The 18,421-nt window shown below is 64.4% G+C and overlaps 2 protein-coding genes across 4 annotated transcripts; one reads left to right on the forward strand and one right to left on the reverse strand.

The window, feature by feature from the left end:
- Nucleotides 1-4,283: 4,283 nt before the first annotated feature.
- KRTCAP2 (keratinocyte associated protein 2) lies at nucleotides 4,284-7,075 on the reverse strand. Its single transcript, XM_080824896.1, has 5 exons — nucleotides 6,919-7,075; nucleotides 6,484-6,638; nucleotides 6,343-6,406; nucleotides 4,577-4,643; nucleotides 4,284-4,444 (listed from the first exon to the last, which is right to left on the reverse strand). The coding sequence occupies exons 1-5, from the start codon at nucleotides 6,920-6,922 to the stop codon at nucleotides 4,324-4,326; spliced, it is 411 nt and encodes a 136-aa protein (XP_080681022.1). The 5' UTR covers nucleotides 6,923-7,075; the 3' UTR covers nucleotides 4,284-4,323.
- A 582-nt stretch (nucleotides 7,076-7,657) lies between these two features.
- TRIM46 (tripartite motif containing 46) lies at nucleotides 7,658-16,176 on the forward strand (the record flags this gene model as incomplete). 3 transcript variants are annotated; one of them, XM_080824851.1, is made up of 10 exons in its annotated part: nucleotides 7,658-7,735; nucleotides 9,127-9,388; nucleotides 9,599-9,942; nucleotides 10,590-10,733; nucleotides 10,853-10,948; nucleotides 11,608-11,861; nucleotides 12,118-12,239; nucleotides 13,237-13,539; nucleotides 14,538-14,835; nucleotides 15,783-16,176. In XM_080824851.1, the coding sequence occupies 10 exons, from the start codon at nucleotides 7,673-7,675 to the stop codon at nucleotides 16,174-16,176; spliced, it is 2,280 nt and encodes a 759-aa protein (XP_080680977.1). The 3 variants fall into 3 exon arrangements, with proteins under 3 accessions (XP_080680977.1, XP_080680978.1, XP_080680976.1); XM_080824850.1 differs by lacking the exon at nucleotides 7,658-7,735 and adding an exon at nucleotides 8,317-8,355; XM_080824852.1 differs by lacking the exon at nucleotides 14,538-14,835 and having other exon boundaries at nucleotides 7,673-7,735; nucleotides 15,783-15,859.
- Between the last annotated feature and the right edge of the window lie 2,245 nt (nucleotides 16,177-18,421).

Raw genomic sequence — 18,421 nt, forward strand, 5'->3', positions numbered from 1 at the left:
TGCGGGGCAGGGGCAGTCCTCGTGGGACCGCTTGCCCGACGCCCCCGGGCCGGCACCCCGGCGCCGCTCAGCCCCTCCTCCCGGGCCTGGCCTTCTTGGCCGCCGGTGCGCGCCATCCACATGGCGGTGAGGGACCTGAACTCGCTCGGGTCGGGGTTCAGTTTGAGCTCACGCAGCTTGCTGGAGGACCTCCACTGGCTAAGGGTTCAAAGACGAAACCAGAGGGCAGGTCATCCCGAGTTCAAGCCCCAAGTCCCACCGTCCGGAGTCCTGTCTGGAACCTGGAACTCTCCACAGAGGCTGGAAATGGGGGCTGGAGGCTGAGGCAGGAAGAGGAGGGGCTCGGGGTGGGCCCCCCTAGACCCTCACACGCCGGTGCGCCCCGTGAAGCAGCCTGAGGTCAGCCCCAGCAGCCCCGGGGCCCAGCAAAGCCCAATAGAGGGGCGGGGGGGCTTCCCGCCCCCTCACTCCTGCAGGGCAGCTTCACCCTCAAATGGGCAGGACCCCCCTCTCCCAGCCTGAGGGTAGGGGCGTTTTCAGAGAAGAGCTCCTCACACCCGAGGCCATTGGTCTGTCCTCTCTGCCTGCGCTCAGCACACCACAGCCCTCCGACGGGACAGAAGGAACCCCCCATACCAGGGGCCCGAACTGCTGTTTCGGGATCTCCAATATATACAGACAGAAGCACACGAACCCGAGATGCCCATGATCGCAGGACCTCACGTTGTAAAAAGAGGGTCTGCAGCTCCCCGCGAAGGAAAACTTCCTAAAAATCCTTAATAATCTTGTTACTAGCATGATTGTATGATATTGTAATTTTGTGTCAGAAAGTGTGCATTTGGGACGTCTGGTGGCTCAGTCGGTTAAGCGTCTGCCTTTAGCTCAGGTCATGATTCCAGGGTCCCAGAATCCAGTCCGCACCGGCGGGGGCCCGGCCTCTCCCTCGGCCGCGCCCCCTGCTCCTGCTCGGGCTCACACTCTCGCTCTCTCCCTCTCTGACAAACAAATAAAATTTTAAAAAAATAAACAGAAAACTAAAAGTTAAAAAAAAAGTAGAAGCGTTCGTTCCTTAGGCATAAACACTTCAAACATGTTTCCGTTGTTCATCTTGAGGCTTATCTGGAGCCTCACCAGATACCAGGGCCTGGGGCAGCTGTGTGGGCCCAGGTAGAAGAGACTGGGTTGGAGGGAAGGGCGCCCGCCCCACCCCAAGCACTGGGTTGCAAAGACTGGGGGGAGGGACAGGGCAGAGGGGGCAGAGGAGAGGAGGCTGTCCGGAGAGGGGCTGGGGGAGGGGCTGGGGCACTTCCTGCCAGCCTTTGGCTGTCACTGCAGGTGATGCCAGGGCCTCCCTCCGGGGCCACCAGGGGCCTCCCTCCCTGTCTCTCTAGGAACCGAAGCAAATATTCTGCACGAGCTCTGTGTGGCCGGCTTGCTCGCGGCCCCGGGGCGCTGGGGAGGCAAGGTTAGGGAGCAGGATCCTGGCCTGCCCCCGAGGGACTTCCACTCTGCTGGGAGAGGCGAAGAAAGCTACCCGAAGCCGAACAGTTAAGTGCCACCACTGGCGCCCGGACCAGGGTTCCGGCCATTGCCCGCCTAAGAGGCGGCTCTGTGACCGATGCTAAGTCCAGAAAGAGAGTGTCGGGGCAGGCCCTCCTGGAGGCCCCCGAGGGGGCAGGGCCTCCGGCCGGCTTCCCATTCTTCTGTGGCTCCCACAGCGCCCAGGGCCTCTGCTCACAAAGAACTTCAGTGCTGGCTTTTGACTGAACCTTTCCCCTTTGTATCTGTCTCTGCATCTCTCAGCATCTCTGTCTCTATGAGTCTCTGGCTCTCTCTTGTTTCCCAACATCCTTCCCAAGCCCCTGGGGAGCAGAGCTGGGGGGCCAGGCAGTGGGAACCAGACTGTGTCCTGTTCTCACCAAGGACAATAAGGGCCGGAAAGGGCTGGAGCCAAGGCCTGGCGCGGACTCTGTCGCTCCCCGCCTGTCCTGGGCGCCCCCCACCCCCCGTCCGACCCTGCGGTGTCCTGTCCCTCCAGTGCCAGTCCAAAAGGGGTCCAGCCTCTGCCAGGGGTTAGGGAGCTCTCTTACCTCCCCTTCCCACTGCCCTTCTCTCTGGTGGCCCCACCTCCGGCCCCCAGACCCGCGCCTCCAGGCCAGGAGCAGCGGGAGTGGCCTCCGCCGGGCTCCCCACACACCCAAGGCCCCGTCCCCCTGTATTATTTACTCCTGTTTCCGGAGCTGGTGGGCAGGCGGGTGTCAGGGCCACGTGTGAGGGAGCAGGAGGAAGCATCTGGCTTCCCCCTGTCCTCCAGGGGCCTGCTGCCTCCCTGTCCCCGGGGCCTCCAGCCACAGGGTGGAGTGGAGCCCAGGAGCGCAGCGGCCAAGAGGTTAGTGCCTTTGCCCTTCCCACCTTCAGGCCTCCAGAAGCCATGACGACCTCAGGCCCCCTTACTTAATGATGCTTATTAGTGGGTAGGATACCCCAGTCAGGGTTAATTGGTAGGTTAAGCCTGCAACCTACAACTAGGCACCCCAAGATAGGCTGGGTGGAGGGCTGAGGCTGTCCCCAATCGGCCTTGTAAATGCACCTGTTCGCTGAAGGGGGTCATTATCCCTGAGCCACTTGTTGGCCCTGGTGCCTACACAGTGGGTGGCAGCAGGTGCCCTGATCGCTTGGCATGTTCCTGGCCCTGCTCTCCGACTCTTCCCCACCCTTCCTGAGCCTGGCCCTATACCCAAACTCTCATCTTGGAGTCAGGGTGCCCTCAGGTGGCCAGATCCCTGCCCCCCCCATGCCTATGTTCCCTTGGCTGGGATCTGGCCCTCTGCCCACAGCTCCCACCCGTTAGGAGGACGTCAGGGTTTGACAGAGGGCGTCCTAGAACCAACTCAGCTTCCCCTTAGATCCAGGGTCTGTTATTGACAACCTGTCATCCTCCCCAAGAAGGTATCACATACCACAGCCCCCTAACCATCACTAGGTCAGTTGGAGCCTGGAGCTGCCATTCCCTCGCATGGAGGCTCTGCTAGCCCTTGAATGCTCTTTGCCTCCGCTCCCAGGGACACCTGCTTCAGGGGCCATCAGTCTGATGGCCACCAGACTCCAGCCTCCAAGACGCCAGTGCTTCGGGGCCTGAGAGGCTGGACAGACTTGGGCCAGAAGCCGGAGACCCAGCCACAACCTTCCCCCGCCCTCACCCTCGGGGCAGGCTTGACCTGCTGGTGCGAGCTCCTGGCGCCCTCTGCAGGGACCCTGGCCACACTGTATGCCACTCCTCCAAGCTAGGGACTGAGGAGCATGGCGTGGGTGGGGTGACCTCTCATTAGAGGGCGGGGCTCTAATCCTTGACCAGGACCCCCTCCATTTACTTCTTCGCCTCCGCTGGGACTGCATCCCTACTCAGACACATCTCATTGACAGTGTTTTCTTGCCAGAAGGGCAGCTTCTGCCAACCAACCCACGTCTTCACTGCCCGCGACCAAGCACTGTGCAGGACACGAAGCTGTGGACACTGAAGCCCATGTCATCCAGCAGGGGAGATGCTGCACCGTGGCCTCAGAGGACAGGCACTCTGGACGGAGAGGCGCCCCTCAGGGCAGAGCACAGAGCAGGACCCGAGAAGCCACATCCTTATTCCCATCATGGTTGGCTCCCAGGCTGATGGCTTGGTCCCTATCATTTTATACACTTTGCTAAAGTGTAGCAAGTCCCTGATCTCTTGGCTACGAGACAGAGAAGAGAAACAGAGGCACCTGAACAAAGATGGGGCAGTGATCAACCTTGGAGTCTTTCAAAACACAGCCATCTGTCTGTGCTGGAGGTGAACGGATGGGTCCAGGAGAGCAACATCAGTGGGTACTCCCCCGCCCCCCGCAAGGCCTTGGAGCAGAAGGGGCAGGAGGCTTGTTTGCTCCGGGTGGGAAGTCAGAGTAACAAGGCCCCAGAGGTGTAAAGGAACTCCCGGGGGGAGCTGCAGGGGTGACAGTTCTTCTGCACCAGGATCTACTCCCCTCTGATGGGAAACGAAGGGTTCCTGCACTACAGCCTTGACCCCTTTTCTGAAAGATCAAGACGGCAGATCACTCGCGCACTTTTCTTCCACCTCGAGACCTTCACACTCATGGCACCGACAGCTGTCCATAAACATCTACTAGAAATGAACCTAGGAGGAAGGCAAGCCCCCCCCATCCCCGAGGTCTGAAACCAGCAGGTATCCGACTGCCACAACCTTTGGCACACCCCTGCAGGCCTGGGCAGAAGACGCCACAGCACATCGCAACTCCCGGAGCTACAAAGATCAACTTTATTGGACATTCAGGGTCAATTTCTCTTCTTGCCCTTCCCCGTGACCCTGGCCGGGGTGAGGACGGGAGCCGCTGCCTGGTACAGGGTGGAGGAGATCTTGTTGATGTAGTACAGGCCGACCATGGAGAAGATGAAGCTACACCGTGAAGACAGAAAGGTCACGGCACCGGCGCACGCCAGCCTGGCACCCCCTCGGCACACAGCAGCGGCCGGGGAGGCAGCCCAGCTCGGGCTGCGGAAACCCCTTCCCCAGCTGTGAGGCCCTTACCAGGTGGTGACGCAGACTCGGTGAATGAGGCCAGATGCAAGGAGAGCCAGCAGGAGGCAGAGAAGAACTGGGAAGGCAAGAGTGGACAAGGGGGTGGCGGTCAGAAGTGGTAACACCAGGCACTCCTATGTGGAGGCTACGAGACGGCGGGGGCCTCTGAAGTGGGGGGACCCTGTGTCGGGGAATATGGCATGACATCAGCAGGAGGACTTCAGATGCCCTGAACGACGGCCAGGACACGGAGGGAGGGGGCACGTGCTCGCTACCAGCTCTGTCCCAAATATCACCTCCCTATCCTGGTTCTCTTTCAACATAAAGGAAAAGCAGCACAGAGTCTGAAACGCAAGGTCTGCTCCCACGTGGGAAGGGGAGGCAAGGCCTTTCCGACGAAAACCAGCCACTAAGGACCAACTCGTGAAACTGGCTGGCCAGGGGCGGAAGCTGAGGGCCTCGCTCCCTGGAGGCGGGCTGGAGGGCTGCGTGTCTGCAAGCACATGCCCATGGAGGCAGGAAAGGGCCTCCAGGTATCTAGCAGAGGACGGGAGAGAAAGTGGGAGGTGGACGGCAGGGCAGACACCACCTGCCCAGTTGGGGAGGGTGAAGGGGCTCAAGAACCCGGCCCCGCAGCAAAGGTCTCTTTCCGTAGCACAGGGAGACAGCACATAGGGAAACAAAATCTCTGAGGTCTGGAGGCTGCCGGCTGGGAGGAGCTCTGGAAAGCTGCCCCAGAGCTAGGTGGAGGGTGCAGACCTACAGACCTACAGGAGCCAGGAGTGCAAAGACACGAGGGCCACGAGGGCAGGGGCAGGCCTATGTTCTACCTGATGAAGGCTCCTCACGAGGCAGCATTCGCTGCCCCCTGCAAGCTTGTGACACTCCTTAGTTGAGCCGGCCTTGCTGCCTCAGCTGTTTTATGAACTCAATTCTGCCTAAATAACTAAACCATCGATTCTCCATGAGCAATAATGAGCATCGATCAAAGAGGAAAGAACCTAACATTTATTCTAACTTGGTCAGGGTTCCTGCTGACATAGAAATCCGGTGTCTCCGATGCTGAAGCCCAGGCGCCTGGGTGGCTCAGTAGGGTGGGTGTCTGCCTTCAGCTCAGGTCATGATCCTGGGGTCCTGGGATCGAGCCCCGCATCCCGGCTTCTCCCTCTACCCTTCCCCCCTGCTTGTGCTCTAATGAATAAATAAAATCCTTTTTAAAAAGATTTATTTATTTGACATAGAGACACACATCAAGAGAGGAAATACAAGCAGGGGGAGTGGCAGAGGGAGCGGGAGAAGCAGGCTTCCCCATGAGCAGAGAGCCTGATGTGGAACTCCAACCCAGATCCCTGGGATCATGACCTGAGCCAAAGGCAGCCACTTAACACTGAGCCCGCCAGGCGCCCCATAAATAAATAAAATCTTTTTAAAAAATCTAATACAGAAGCCCTTCACGATCCTTTCAAAAAAAAACCGAACCCACAAAACTGGCTCAACTTCACATCAGAACCCCTCAATGAACTCAGTCCTGTTTCCTCCCCACACCTCCCAAGGACTCTGCAAAGCCAGCCTGCAGGGCCCAGTGTCCTCAGAGCCCCCCTGGGAACTAGGCTTCCCGCTCCAAGGCCTCAGAGCTCGGGGAGGTGCATCCGAGGCCGGCGCCGCCTCCCCGCGGTCTTAAGAAGCCTTCACCGACCGGGCACTGGACCACTCCGGACCGTGCCGGGGGCGGCTAGGGCGGAAGGCTGAAGCGCCCGACCGCCCTCTTCACTTACTCTCAGGGAAGATCTTTGCTTGGAATCCTTTGCCAAAAACCAGATTCTCCAGATTATTGAAGGCCTGGTCGAGGGAGTTAAGGGCAGGCCGAGCGACGGGGCCGCGCCCCCCGCCCGCACCCCGCAGCGCAGGAAGGATACGGTGAGCGAGAAGACGAACAGGCCGGAGCCCAGCAGGCCCCCCTGGATGGTGAGCCACTCGGTGGACGCCAGCTGCCGGCTGTACATCTGCATCCCGGCGAAGAGCAGCAGCGACAGGAGGGAGGACAGCGCCAGCGAGGTGCCCGTGCCCACGGCTGCAGGGGAGGCGAGGACGCGGGCCGCGCGGTCGGGCCGGGCCCTTCCTCCCGCCAGCGCCGCAGGCCGAGCCGGCCCCCGGCGTCCCCGGGGCTGCGCACCCCCGCCGCGACCCCCGCCGCGACCCCCCGCCGCGACCCCCCGCCGCCCCCGGGCGCCCGCCCCCTGCCGTCCCCCGGGGCCCCGGACACGTCAGCTCTGCGGGCAGAGGACCGGGACAGCCGGTCCGCCCCAACCCCACCCCACTTGTCGGCCGGGGAATCCCGCCAGTCCCGTTACCCATCGCGTGCTGCCCCCGGCCCAGTCGGCGCCTCAGGCCAAGAAACAGGGGACCCGAACCGGGGCGGTCGGCCGTGCGCACGCGTCAGCCCCCCTCGCGGACTCGCTTCCCCCGGGGAGGCTCGCGCTCCCTCTAGGCGCCTGGCCGCAGCGGCCCCTGCCGGCGGGGAGGAGACACTGCGTCCGAGGGCGGCCTCGGCCACCGCCCTGGTCCCCTGCCCTTCCCCGCTCCCCGAGCGTCTGCAGCCCTCAGCGCAAGCCGCTGGGCCCACGGCCCGTTGCCTCGAGCCCAGCCCTGTCTCCTTCGCCGTACATGTCATCTCTAGTGCCTGTTCCTCACACGTCCCTCCCGCATGAGCCCTGCCGCGCGTCCCCCGTGGACTCTTGCCCAAGCCAAAACCTAGTCCTCGCATTCCGGAGCCCATCTTTCTCCGCAACTATCCTCGCGTTTCATCGGAGTGAGACTAGGGAGCCAATGAAGAATGCGCACGTTGGAAATGGCTCCCCCCGTACCGTTCCATGTTACCCAACCCCCCACCCCCCCACCCCCGCCACCGTCTTCCGAAAACCACGTGGGGAGAACTATTTCCCACCTCCTACCTCGACGGGCGCTGTGCGAGGCTGTCCCTGGAGCATGCGCAGTGACACCTCACCCCCACCCCTCCGCACACCCCCACGGGCTCCTGCATTAAGCCCCGGGTTCGCAGCCGCAGCCGGGATCGGGCACCCGGGGGCGGGCGGGCATGGTAGGGCCATGGCTGAGGGTGAGGATATGCAGACCTTCACTTCCATCATGGACGCACTGGTCCGCATCAGTGTGAGTTAAGGTGGGGTCGAGGGGAGGGAGGGGAGTAGAGGGGTCCAGGGCAGGCCGGGACCTCGGACAGGTGGACATGAGGCAAGATGCTGGGATGTAGTCAGGGGGCTGGGGATGGCAGAAAGGGCTGGGGGAGGGGGTCGGGGTGCAGGTTGGAGAGGGTAATCCCGGGGCAGCCTGGAGGTGAGTCCCGGGGAGGCCTCCAGCTGCTGGGGTGCAAGGAACCGGGAGCTGCCCGGATGCAGCGGGTGGGCTGGGGTGGCCGCCAGCAGTGCACCAGGGCTGGGGCTGCAGGGCCAGGGGGCTATGCTCTGAGGAGGGGGCGTGCGTGAGCTTGGATATTTTCCAAGAAAACTGAGGATAGGTGAGGGGCGATGAAGGAGCCGCCCCCAGGGTGCAGTTCCAAATTTGGACCCTTCGGCGAGACCCCACCCCACCGCGCCCCCACTCGGGGCTGCCTCCGAGCCCGCGGTTGTCATGGCAACCCGTGCCCGGCTCTCCCAGGGGCGGTGCCAACTCTGCTCCCCCCCCCTCCACTTCCTTCCCCCTCCCTGCCTGTCCCTCCCTCCTTTGTGTCAGCTGCGCCCCTGACCGGGATGGCTGCGAAGAGAGGGACCAAGGTGAGGTGTGGGGGTGGGGCATAGCTTGAGGACCCCCGCCACCAAAAAAGGGAGGGGTACTTCCGGTGGGGAGGGGGTAAGTAGGCGGGCGCTCTTTTCCCCCTCGCTTGGGGAGGGGATTCTGGCTAGTCGGGTCGTGCCAGGGGAAGGAGCGGGAGGGCCGGACGGTGGGGGGTGCAAAAGGGAATGGGTTCGTGTTGGGGACCCGAGGAGACGTCTGGGGGAGTGAAGGATGGGGAAAGGAGGCTGGAGCGGCCGCCGGCTGAGCCGCGGCAGGATGACGGACGCGGTGAGCGGGAGGATGGAGAGCGCGCGGCGCTGGCTGTAGGGAGGAGTCACGCCGGGAAAGGGGGGGCTGCCAGAAAAGGGGGCGGGGGTCTGCACCAAGCTGCAGAATGGGCGGTGTCCTTGAGAGAAGCTGGTGGCCCGGAGATGGGGGGATGGGGGCAACGGCCAGGTGAGAGGGGCTGCAGGCCCAGCGCCCGCCCCAGGAGTGGAAGGGGTGGGGCTTGAGGCAGGGGGAGGCAGGTGCTCGGGCCGCGAGCCCCGACCGCCCCTCGGAGGCTCTAGCTCTCCGCGGGAGGGAGACGGGCAGCAGCCGGAGCCCGGAAGGTCTGCGAATCAGGCCCGGGCGGGTGCTGGGGAAGAGCCCCAGGTAGCTTGCCCTGCCCCCACCCGAGACCCCTTGGGTTTCTCAGGGCACCTGAGAGGCCGGCTGCGGTGTGCCCCGGGGGTTCCGTGCTCCCACCCGACCTCCTGCTCCTTCCACAGACGAGCATGAAGAACATGGAGAAGGAGCTGCTGTGCCCAGTGTGTCAAGAGATGTACAAGCAGCCTCTGGTGCTGCCCTGTACCCACAATGTGTGCCAGGCCTGTGCCCGGGAGGTGCTGGGCCAGCAAGGCTACATGGGCCACGGCGGGGACCCCAGCTCCGAGCCCACCTCCCCCGCCTCCACCCCTTCCACTCGGAGCCCCCGCCTCTCCCGCAGAACTCTCCCCAAGCCAGACCGCCTGGATCGGCTGCTTAAGTCAGGTGGGCCTGGCTCCTGTGGGCTGCGGGCGGGGACCGGCGGGGATGCTGGGACATCGGCGCAGGTCGGGGGCGTCTGAAGACCCGGCTCCTACGGGCTCTGATAGAGCTGAGCTCTGGCACGACAAAATTACCGTTTTAATTGAACAGATCTCCCCCCTCCCCCCAGCCAGCGGTAACTTTCAGCCCCCTCCCTCTCTGGCCCTGCCACAGGCTTTGGGACGTATCCCGGGCGGAAGCGAGGGGCTCTACACCCCCAGGTGGTCATGTTCCCGTGCCCGGCCTGCCAGGGCGATGTGGAACTGGGGGAGCGGGGCCTGGCGGGGCTGTTCCGGAACCTGACCCTGGAGCGCGTGGTGGAGCGCTACCGCCAGAGCGTGAGTGTGGGTGGCGCCATCCTGTGCCAGCTGTGCAAGCCGCCGCCGCTAGAGGCCACCAAGGGCTGCACCGAGTGCCGGGCCACCTTCTGCAACGAGTGTTTCAAGCTCTTCCACCCCTGGGGCACCCAGAAGGCCCAGCACGAGCCCACCCTGCCCACCCTCTCCTTCCGCCCCAAGGTGAGCCAGCGGGGAGAGGGGCCTGGCGGTGCTGGGTGGCTGGGCGAGCTGGCTCGGTGGGCTTCCCAAGGGAGGCGGGCAGAGGCGGCCCCTGCCAGGCTCCGTTTTCCGGAACAAGGACAGAAAGGGACTGGCTCAATCTTTAAACTTCTCGGAGCCCCATCTTCTTGTCTGCTGAGTGAGGATAAGACCTGCACTGCAGTACCCACGCCTGGGGGTTGTTGGGGGGATCCCAGGAGGTGGTTTGTGAGAGTCACCCCTAGGCTAAAAAGGTCTGTCTGCATTCATTCATTCACTGAGCAAATATTTATCCAGCATCCATGTGCCTGGGGCTGTTCTCAGCATTGGGAATAGGCAGTGAGCAAGGTGGACAGGTTAATTATTAGCCACGAGGTGGAGATTAATAATCATTATTCTTGCTGCTACCGCACATGGGGAGGTGGGAGGGAGGAAGGATGCCAGCGACGCTCCCGTCGATGCCGCTGCGCACCACCAGGTGGCGCTGCGGAAGGGCCCCCCCCCCCACCCCCCCCTCAGGCCTCTCCCCCTCTCCCCTCCCAGGCCCGCTGCTCAGGCTGCTTCTGCCCCGGGTCAGCAGCCTTAAAACCACCGTTGGCTGATGATGTCATTGCTCCTCCTGTCCCTAGGGCCTGATGTGCCCGGACCACAAGGAAGAGGTGACCCATTACTGCAAGACATGCCAACGGCTGGTGTGCCAACTCTGCCGGGTGAGGCGTACCCACGGTGGGCACAAGATAACGCCTGTTCTCAGCGCCTACCAGGCCCTCAAGGTGAGGACCCTGCCTCACTCCACCGTGCACCAACCCGCACTCACGCCCTCTCCCACCTCGTCCTGGCTGCTGGCTTCCACGGAGCGAGGCACGATGCCCACCTCTCTCTTCCCCCTCAGGACAAGCTGACAAAGAGCGTGACATACATCCTGGGAAACCAGGACACAGTGCAGACCCAGATCTGTGAGCTGGAGGAGGCCGCGAGGCACACCGAGGTGAGGGAGGGCATGGCAGTGGGCTCTGGGCCCCGCCCACGACTGGAAGCAGGAAGGCATGTGGGGGGGCACGGCCCAGTCCCCTGCTTGGCAGCTCAGAGTCCGTGGGTGTGTCGAGGTTCTGGTTAAACCAGGCTGGCAGGAACATCAGTGCCCCAGACCAGGCTGTCCCCGGGGTTACGATGGGAACAGTGTCGCTGTCATCCAGGACCAGGACAGTTTGGAAAGCCCCCGGGGACACGGCTCGGATGCCCTCGGGCTCAGCTGCCCACTTAGGACACCACACATCCCTGGAGCTAGGGCGAGGCTCCGTCTCTGGTACCTTCTGCCAGTTTGCTTGAATTTGCTGACAAGGGGACGGACAGGAAGGATGGCCCGGAGGCGGGGGACATCGGTGCGGTCCGAGTGGGCGTCAGTGCAGTCACATTCTCTTTTGTTTGGGGGAGTCCTTATGGGGTCAGGATGGTGGTGTGGGGCTCCAGGAAGGGTGGCACAAAGTGTCCGGCGTTGAGCCCCTCTGGGTGGACAGGTGCCTTTGGAGCCGTGGGCCTGGCCCTGATGGCCTTGCTGGGCAGGATTTCCCTGGATCTCTGGTGATCCGAGGGAGGCTGGCACGAGTGTTGCCTTCGAGAAGATAGTGAGTGTTGCTCTCTGGGCAGGTGAGCGGTCAGCAGGCCAAGGAGGAGGTGTCCCAGCTGGTGCGGGGACTGGGGGCTGTGCTGGAGGAGAAGCGGGTGTCCCTGCTCCAGGCCATTGAGGAGTGCCAGCAGGAGCGCCTGGCCCGTCTCGGCGCCCAGATCCAGGAGCACCGGAGCCTGCTGGATGGCTCAGGTCTGGTGGGCTATGCCCAGGAGGTTCTTAAGGAAACAGACCAGCCTTGCTTTGTGCAAGCAGCCAAGCAGCTGCACAACAGGTAGGCAGGGGCACAGGCCCCGGGGCACCCGGGTGTCACAGGTGTAGCCGGTGGCTAAGCTGGTGTCTGCGCCGCGGTCCCGTGGAGACACGGGTCCTAAGGACCATCCCCAGGCCACACTGATAGCCAGCTTGCTGGAGGGACCGGGAGGTGACCCAAAGCAGGTGTCCAGGCTCTAGGGACAGGTGAAGCAGCATTAAGGGGAAGGGCAGCTGCCCAGCTGGGGGTGCCTGACCCTTGCCTGCCCCCATGCCAGGATCTCCCGAGCTACGGAGGCCCTCCAGACATTCCGGCCAGCTGCCAGCTCCTCCTTCCGCCACTGTCAGCTGGACGTAGGGCGTGAGATGAAGCTGCTGACGGAGCTTAACTTCCTGCAAGGTAAGGAGGTGGCCGGGGTGGCCCCGCACCCGATTACAGCCTCCCTCCCTCCTTCCCCAGCAGCGGGCCCGGGGGGCAGCGCCCACCAGGGACCTCCCTGGCCTCCTGCCCAGCCTGGCCAGCCGCCCCTCCCACCTCGCCCACCCGGCCACACCGCCCCACCGCGCTCAGCGCTGCTTCTCCCTCTCTTTGTTTGTAGGCTGTGGCCACCGCGGACTCTGCTCAGGAGCACCCCAGGCAAGTCAGCGGCCCTGCCCCGGGGGCCCTGCCCTGCCGCCCCCACACAGCTCGGCCCCCCCCCCCATTCACTGCTTCTTTCTCTGTCCTGCCTTCCCCAGACTCTTGGTCCTCCCTCGCCCACCCGCACCAGCACCCGCTGTCCCTCTCGGCCTGCCCTGAGCTCCTGCCTACCCTTGCCTTCCCCCCTTTTGTCCTTGGGCTTCTCGCCCTCCGGACTTGCCCTCTCTTCCCCTTGACCTTCGTCTCCGCCCGTCCTCAAGCTGCGCTTGTCCTCTGGTGTCCCCCATTTTCTGCCCTGCTGGCTCTCGCATCTGTCTCCCTCCCACTCGGCCCCTCCTTCCTGTCCGGGGCTCTTTCCCCGGGTTCCAGTGGCCTTTGCCTGCCTTTCCCTGGGGCTCCTCTTCATTCATAGAATTAAAAAGAGCCTAGAAAGAAGCATCCCCATCTGGTCTAAGACCATTTTTGACAGACGAGGAAACTGAGGCCCAGACTTGGGAAGCAACGGCCCTAAGGCTGGAGATGGGAGAATGGCAGGCCAGGACCCGCGCAGGGCTTCCTGCCCCCTGCGCTCCCGCGGGTCCCCTGCTCCCTTGGGCTCTGCCCTGCTGCTCCCCGCCCGGCACCCCGACGGCCTCGCCCCCAGCTCCCTCTCACCCACACTCACCCCCCCGGCCCCCGCTGCTTTCCCCCTTCCTGCCTGCCCTCCGTGCTCGGCCCGCGGCCAGGCCCTGACTGACGCCGCTGTCTCTTCCCACAGTGCCCGAGGCGCCCGTCATCGACACGCAGCGCACCTTCGCCTACGACCAGATATTCCTGTGCTGGCGGCTGCCGCCCCACTCGCCACCCGCCTGGCACTACACCGTGGAGTTCCGGCGCACCGACGCGCCCGCCCAGCCGGGCCCCGCACGCTGGCAGCGGCGAGAGGAGGTGAGGGGCACCAGCGCCCTGCTGGAGAACCCCGACACGGGCTCCGTGTACGTGCTGCGCGTCCGGGGCTGCAACAAGGCCGGCTACGGCGAGTACAGTGAAGACGTGCACCTGCACACGCCCCCGGCACCCGGTGAGCGGGCGGGCGCGGGGCAGGCAGGGACGCCCCCCAACCCCCTCAACCCCCCCACCCCCGGCACCCGGTGAGCGGGTGGGCATGGGGCAGGCAGGGACACCCCCCAAACCACCCCCTCCCCCTGGCACCCGGTGAGCGGGCGGGCGTGGGGCAGGCAGGGACGCCCCCCAAACCACCCCCTCCCCCTGGCACCCGGTGAGCGGGCGGGCGTGGGGCAGGCAGGGATGCCCCCCAACCCCCTCAACACCCCCACCCCACCCCCGGCACCCGGTGGGCAGGCAGGGACACCCCCCAAACCACGCCCCCTCCCCCAGGCACCCGGTGAGCCAGCAGGCGCAGGGCAGGCAGGGACCAGGGGACCAGCTCACTGCGCTAACAGCCGGGGCTTTGTGGGGGCCCGCGGAGAACACAGTGGCCCGCACTCACCAGCCCCGGAGCTAGACGACTTGGGATCAAATCCCCACTCTGCCTCAGCCGTAGCTCTGGGCAAGTCATTTGTCCTCTCTGAGCCCCAAGTCCCTCTTCTGTAGTGGTAACAACAATGTCATTGCGGTGAGAGTGAAGCCAGTGAGTTCCCAGCTCATAGTAAGGACTCAGTCAGGGTCAGGGTGGGGACTCTCCAGAAAGTAGTCTGGCCCCAGGGACGCAGGCAGAATACTGGAGCATCACTGCCCAAGTGGGGTGTGCCAGCCATGCGAGCGCCAGAGTGTGCGCTGGAAGGGGTAGGTCGGTGGTGGGGGACGTCACCAGCTGGGACGGGGCCCCAGCGAGGACTCTCTGGGGGACCAGCCACCGGACAGGGGTGGGAGGACGCGCAGCAGGTCAGCCGGTCTGAGCCCACCGGCCCCCGCTGAAACTCTCCCTGGGCCCCGCCCACCCCTTGCAGCTTATTTCACGTTCTTAAATCTGCCCGCGTCCTTGGCTGACACCTCATGGCCTCCACGGCCGGGGTTTGTCCCTCAAGTCCTCCCTCTGTCACCCCCACCCCACGGCAGTCCTGCACTTCTTCCTCGATGGCCGCTGGGGCGCGAGCCGAGAGCGGCTGGCCATCAGCAAGGACCAGAGAGCGGTGCGGAGCGTCCCAGGGCTGCCCCTGCTGCTGGCGGCCGAGCGGCTCCTCACCGGCTGCCACCTCAGCGTGGACGTGGTGCTGGGAGACGTGGCCGTGACCCAGGGCCGCAGCTACTGGGCCTGTGCGGTGGACCCCGCCTCCTACTTGGTCAAGGTGGGCGTCGGGCTGGAGAGCAAGCTGCAGGAAAGCTTCCAGGGGGCCCCCGATGCGATCAGCCCCAGGTCAGGCTTCTCGGGAGGGGATGGGGCATGGGGGTCCCGGGTGGGGCAGCTGGGGGCTGGACGGGGTGGCAGGGGGAGCTCACGCGGGTTGGGGAGGAGCAGGGGAGTTCCGGAGCATGGATGCCAGGCAGGAGCCTGTGGCCAGGGCAACCCGGGGCTTCGCCCAAGGGCTTGAAGAACTGGTTTTCAGAGGAGCAAGTGGGGGGGGAGGGGGCTGCGGGGGTGGGGGGCGTCCACCCGCTCCCACCTGCCCTCAGGACGACCACACCACCTCTCCTCCCGACCCCCTGCTTCCAGGGCGCTTTCCCTGCATCACCACATCCGGTCTCAACGTCCCGAGCCCCTTCCCTCAGTGTCCACCTCCATCCCCCCCATCGCCCACGTGCTATCCAACAGCCCCAACACGCGTGCCTCCCCGGACCTTCCCTCCCGGCATTCTATCCCTGAACATCCCATTTCTTAGTGCTCTCCCACCAACACCAGTGCCCCCACCCCGTGCTGCCCCCACCCCAACCCCTCCCTCCCAACACCCGCCTGCCCAACAGCCTTCTCTCCCCAGTCCCTCGGCGACCAAGCCCTCACCCTCAACGTTCTCGAACCCTCCCCAAGACCCTCGCCAGCACCATGTCCCCACGTAGTTCTCCTCCCCACCTTGTCTCGTGTCTCCTCCTAGCGCTGCAGCCTCACCTCCGTCCCTCCTGCCCCCCCCCCCCCGCCTCTCCTGCCAACGTGCCTGCCTCCAACACCCTCCTCCACGGCTCTCAGAGCCCGGATACTCTAACCCTCGGGTCGGCGACACGTCCTCTCCGGACCCCAAATGGACCCTCGCAAACACTTGCTCCCCAACATCCCTTGCTCCCAACATCTCAGCCTTCTGCCCCTGACCCCCGCTGAGCTCCACTCCCGTGCCCCTTCCCCAACACACCCCCCCAACTCCGTTCCCGCAGGTACGATCCCGACAGCGGGCACGACAGCGGCGCCGAGGATGCCACGGTGGAGGCGTCCCCACCCTTCGCCTTCCTGACCATCGGCATGGGCAAGATCCTGCTGGGGTCCGGGGCCAGCTCCCACGCGGGGCTGACGGGCCGGGACGGCCCCGCGGCCAGCTGCACCGTGCCGCTGCCGCCCCGCCTGGGCATCTGCCTGGACTATGAGCGGGGCCGCGTGTCCTTCCTGGACGCCGTGTCCTTCCGCGGGCTCCTCGAGTGCCCCCTGGACTGCTCGGGGCCCGTGTGCCCTGCCTTCTGCTTCATCGGGGGCGGGGCGGTGCAGCTCCAGGAGCCCGTGGGCACTAAGCCTGAGAGGAAAGTCACCATCGGGGGCTTTGCCAAGCTGGACTGACCCTTTCTGGCCCTGCGCCCTCCAGGCCTGCTGGAGCCGGGTTAGTCTTCCGACGGCTTCTCCCCAGACTCCTCCTGCCACGTCATCCTGTCCCTTCCCCCATGTGTTTGTATTCCTGGGCCTTCTCTTGACCGAGGGACTCTCCTCTGCTCACCTTTCTAGACGTCCCCCGTTCTCTTCATTGCCTGTTAAGCCAGGCCCCAAACCCCATCAAGTCTCGCCCATGTCCCGCCTCTGGCATCCCACCCGAGTCACGGAGAGAGCCCCTTCCCCATCGCTGTCCCCTGCCCCGCCTCAGGCTGATTGGGAGGGAAGGCACCTGGAACACAGGGCATGACCCCCAGCTCTGCGCTCTGCTCTCCGCCCTGCCAAGCTCCCCGTCCCACCGATGCTGAACCACAGTTGGGGCGGGCTTTTTGGCCGGACACTGCCCAGGCCCTCCCTGGTGAGGAGAAGAGGGCTCTGCCATCCTGCTTGAGTTGTTGGGGTCCCCACAGCCCTTGGCCGCATGCCTGTATCTCTCCTCCTCCCTCTTGCATGCTTCACCCTGTCCTGCGCCCCCACGCCAACGTGCCAAGTCTCCCTGGGGGCCCCAGCGGAGGGCAGGTGTTCCCGACGGGTTGGGAGAGGCAAGGCCTCTGGGGCCCGCTGCTGCCCCCTGCAGTGGGCACTGCCAGGCCTGAGCCGAGCAACAGCTGGTATTTTCACGGTTTATAAACAATAAACTAGGTTTCCAGGCACATCTGTGCCTTCCCTGAACCCAACCGTCCCTTTGCATTTCTGCGCCGGGCGCGACAGGTGTGAAGGATCCAGGGGGCCCGGCTGCTGCTCAGAGCAGGGGTGCTTGAGGGAAGGAGGTCCCAAGCAGGTGCCCCTGAGCCTCTGACTCAAGTCCCGGCCAACCAACGGGGGGCCCACTGGGGGCATACCATGCCGGTGACTGCTGGCCACGCCAGGGCCCAGGCCCCCAGGGCATGTGGTAAGCGGGGCGGGCACTGTGCCTGGGCCCAAAAGGGTCAGGGAACCAGAACCACTTCCCCATTCCCAGGGTGCCTAGAGCAGACCCCGCCAGCCAGGGAGGGGGCCGGGCCCGGCGCCAGCGTCCGGATCTTGACGCTGTGCTTATCACGGCGGTGTTGACTCTGACTGTTATCACTGCCCACGCTTACTTCACACCCTGGCAGCTAAGAATAGAGCTGCTGGGGGCACTGGGCCAAGCGGAGGTGAGGGCGTGGCTGCCCCCAGCCCCAGAGAGGGGGAGCCCTCCCTCGGAGGCAGGTGGAGCTGGGTCACGCTGGCCCCGGGTCACGGCTCACACAGGCCTCCAAACCAACTCGGTTTCGCTTCCTCCTTCCTCTTGTGCCACCAGGGACGGGAAGAAGTGACCTGTGCCCCAATGTCATCTCTCCACATCTCCCGCTTTCCAAACAAACCCTACTCTTGCCTTCCCTTCCGTCTCCCGCAAAGACACCTTTGAAGCCCCCCCCACATTTGCCCCTCCCCCCCAGTCTAGGGGTCACAATGACAGATCTGAAGGTGGCAGTCAGCACAGAAGAGGTTCCCCTTTTATTCCCCAGTCCCGTTCACATTTCCATCTCGGGGCTTTCTGGGCCGGTCCTCCTAGGAGCCACTGCCCCAGGCCTGTCCCCAAGGGGCTCGGATGGGCTTCATCGGGGCTGACATGGGTTCGGGGACCTGGCGGGGCCTGTGAGCAGCCCGCCTGAACTCCCAGCTCACCAGCGTGGAACAGAGCTGAGCGGAGAGGACTCTGGCAGTGAGGAGCCTGGGGGAGGCACGTGGCATTGGCATCTGGACGCTCGGCGGCAACGGGCTGCTACAGGTTGGCGGAAGTGGCTGATGTGCTCGGGTTCACATACGAGAGGCCGCTGCCCCCGTTGCCTGCAGAGACCTAGGTGGGGAGACCAGACCCAGATCCGACCGCAGCCTGGGGTAATAAGTCGGGGAGTCTAACTCTCAAAGGGTTAATTCAGAGAGCACCTGCCGGGCACCACACCACACCAGGGCAGCCAGGTGACTGTAAACAGGGCCCGGGGGGCCGCAGCCCCCCCCCTCCCTTTTCCTCCTCTTGGCTCTCACCAGCCGCCTTGTCCCCCACCCCCACCCCTTTCTCCTTCCACGCTCTGCTCCTCCAGCCCGAGCAGGGCTGTGCCCGCTACAGAGCTGGGAGCAGGAAGTCCCCGGGCCAAGGAAAATGGGGTCAGGGAAAGAAAACTCCCCTCCCCCA

The sequence above is a fragment of the Martes martes genome, assembly GCF_963455335.1.
Source record: "Martes martes genome assembly, chromosome: 15".
Classification (NCBI taxonomy): Eukaryota; Metazoa; Chordata; class Mammalia; order Carnivora; family Mustelidae; genus Martes; species Martes martes.

Excerpts from the sequence above, each read along its gene's own strand:
- KRTCAP2 (XM_080824896.1), bottom strand. Across the intron at positions 6,407-6,483 it reads TGTTCGTCTTCTCGCTCACC|GCCTTCAATAATCTGGAGAA; the intron begins GTATCCTTCCTG and ends TCCCTCGACCAG. Across the intron at positions 4,445-4,576 it reads CGAGTCTGCGTCACCACCTG|CTTCATCTTCTCCATGGTCG; the intron begins GTAAGGGCCTCA and ends TTCACGGTGTAG.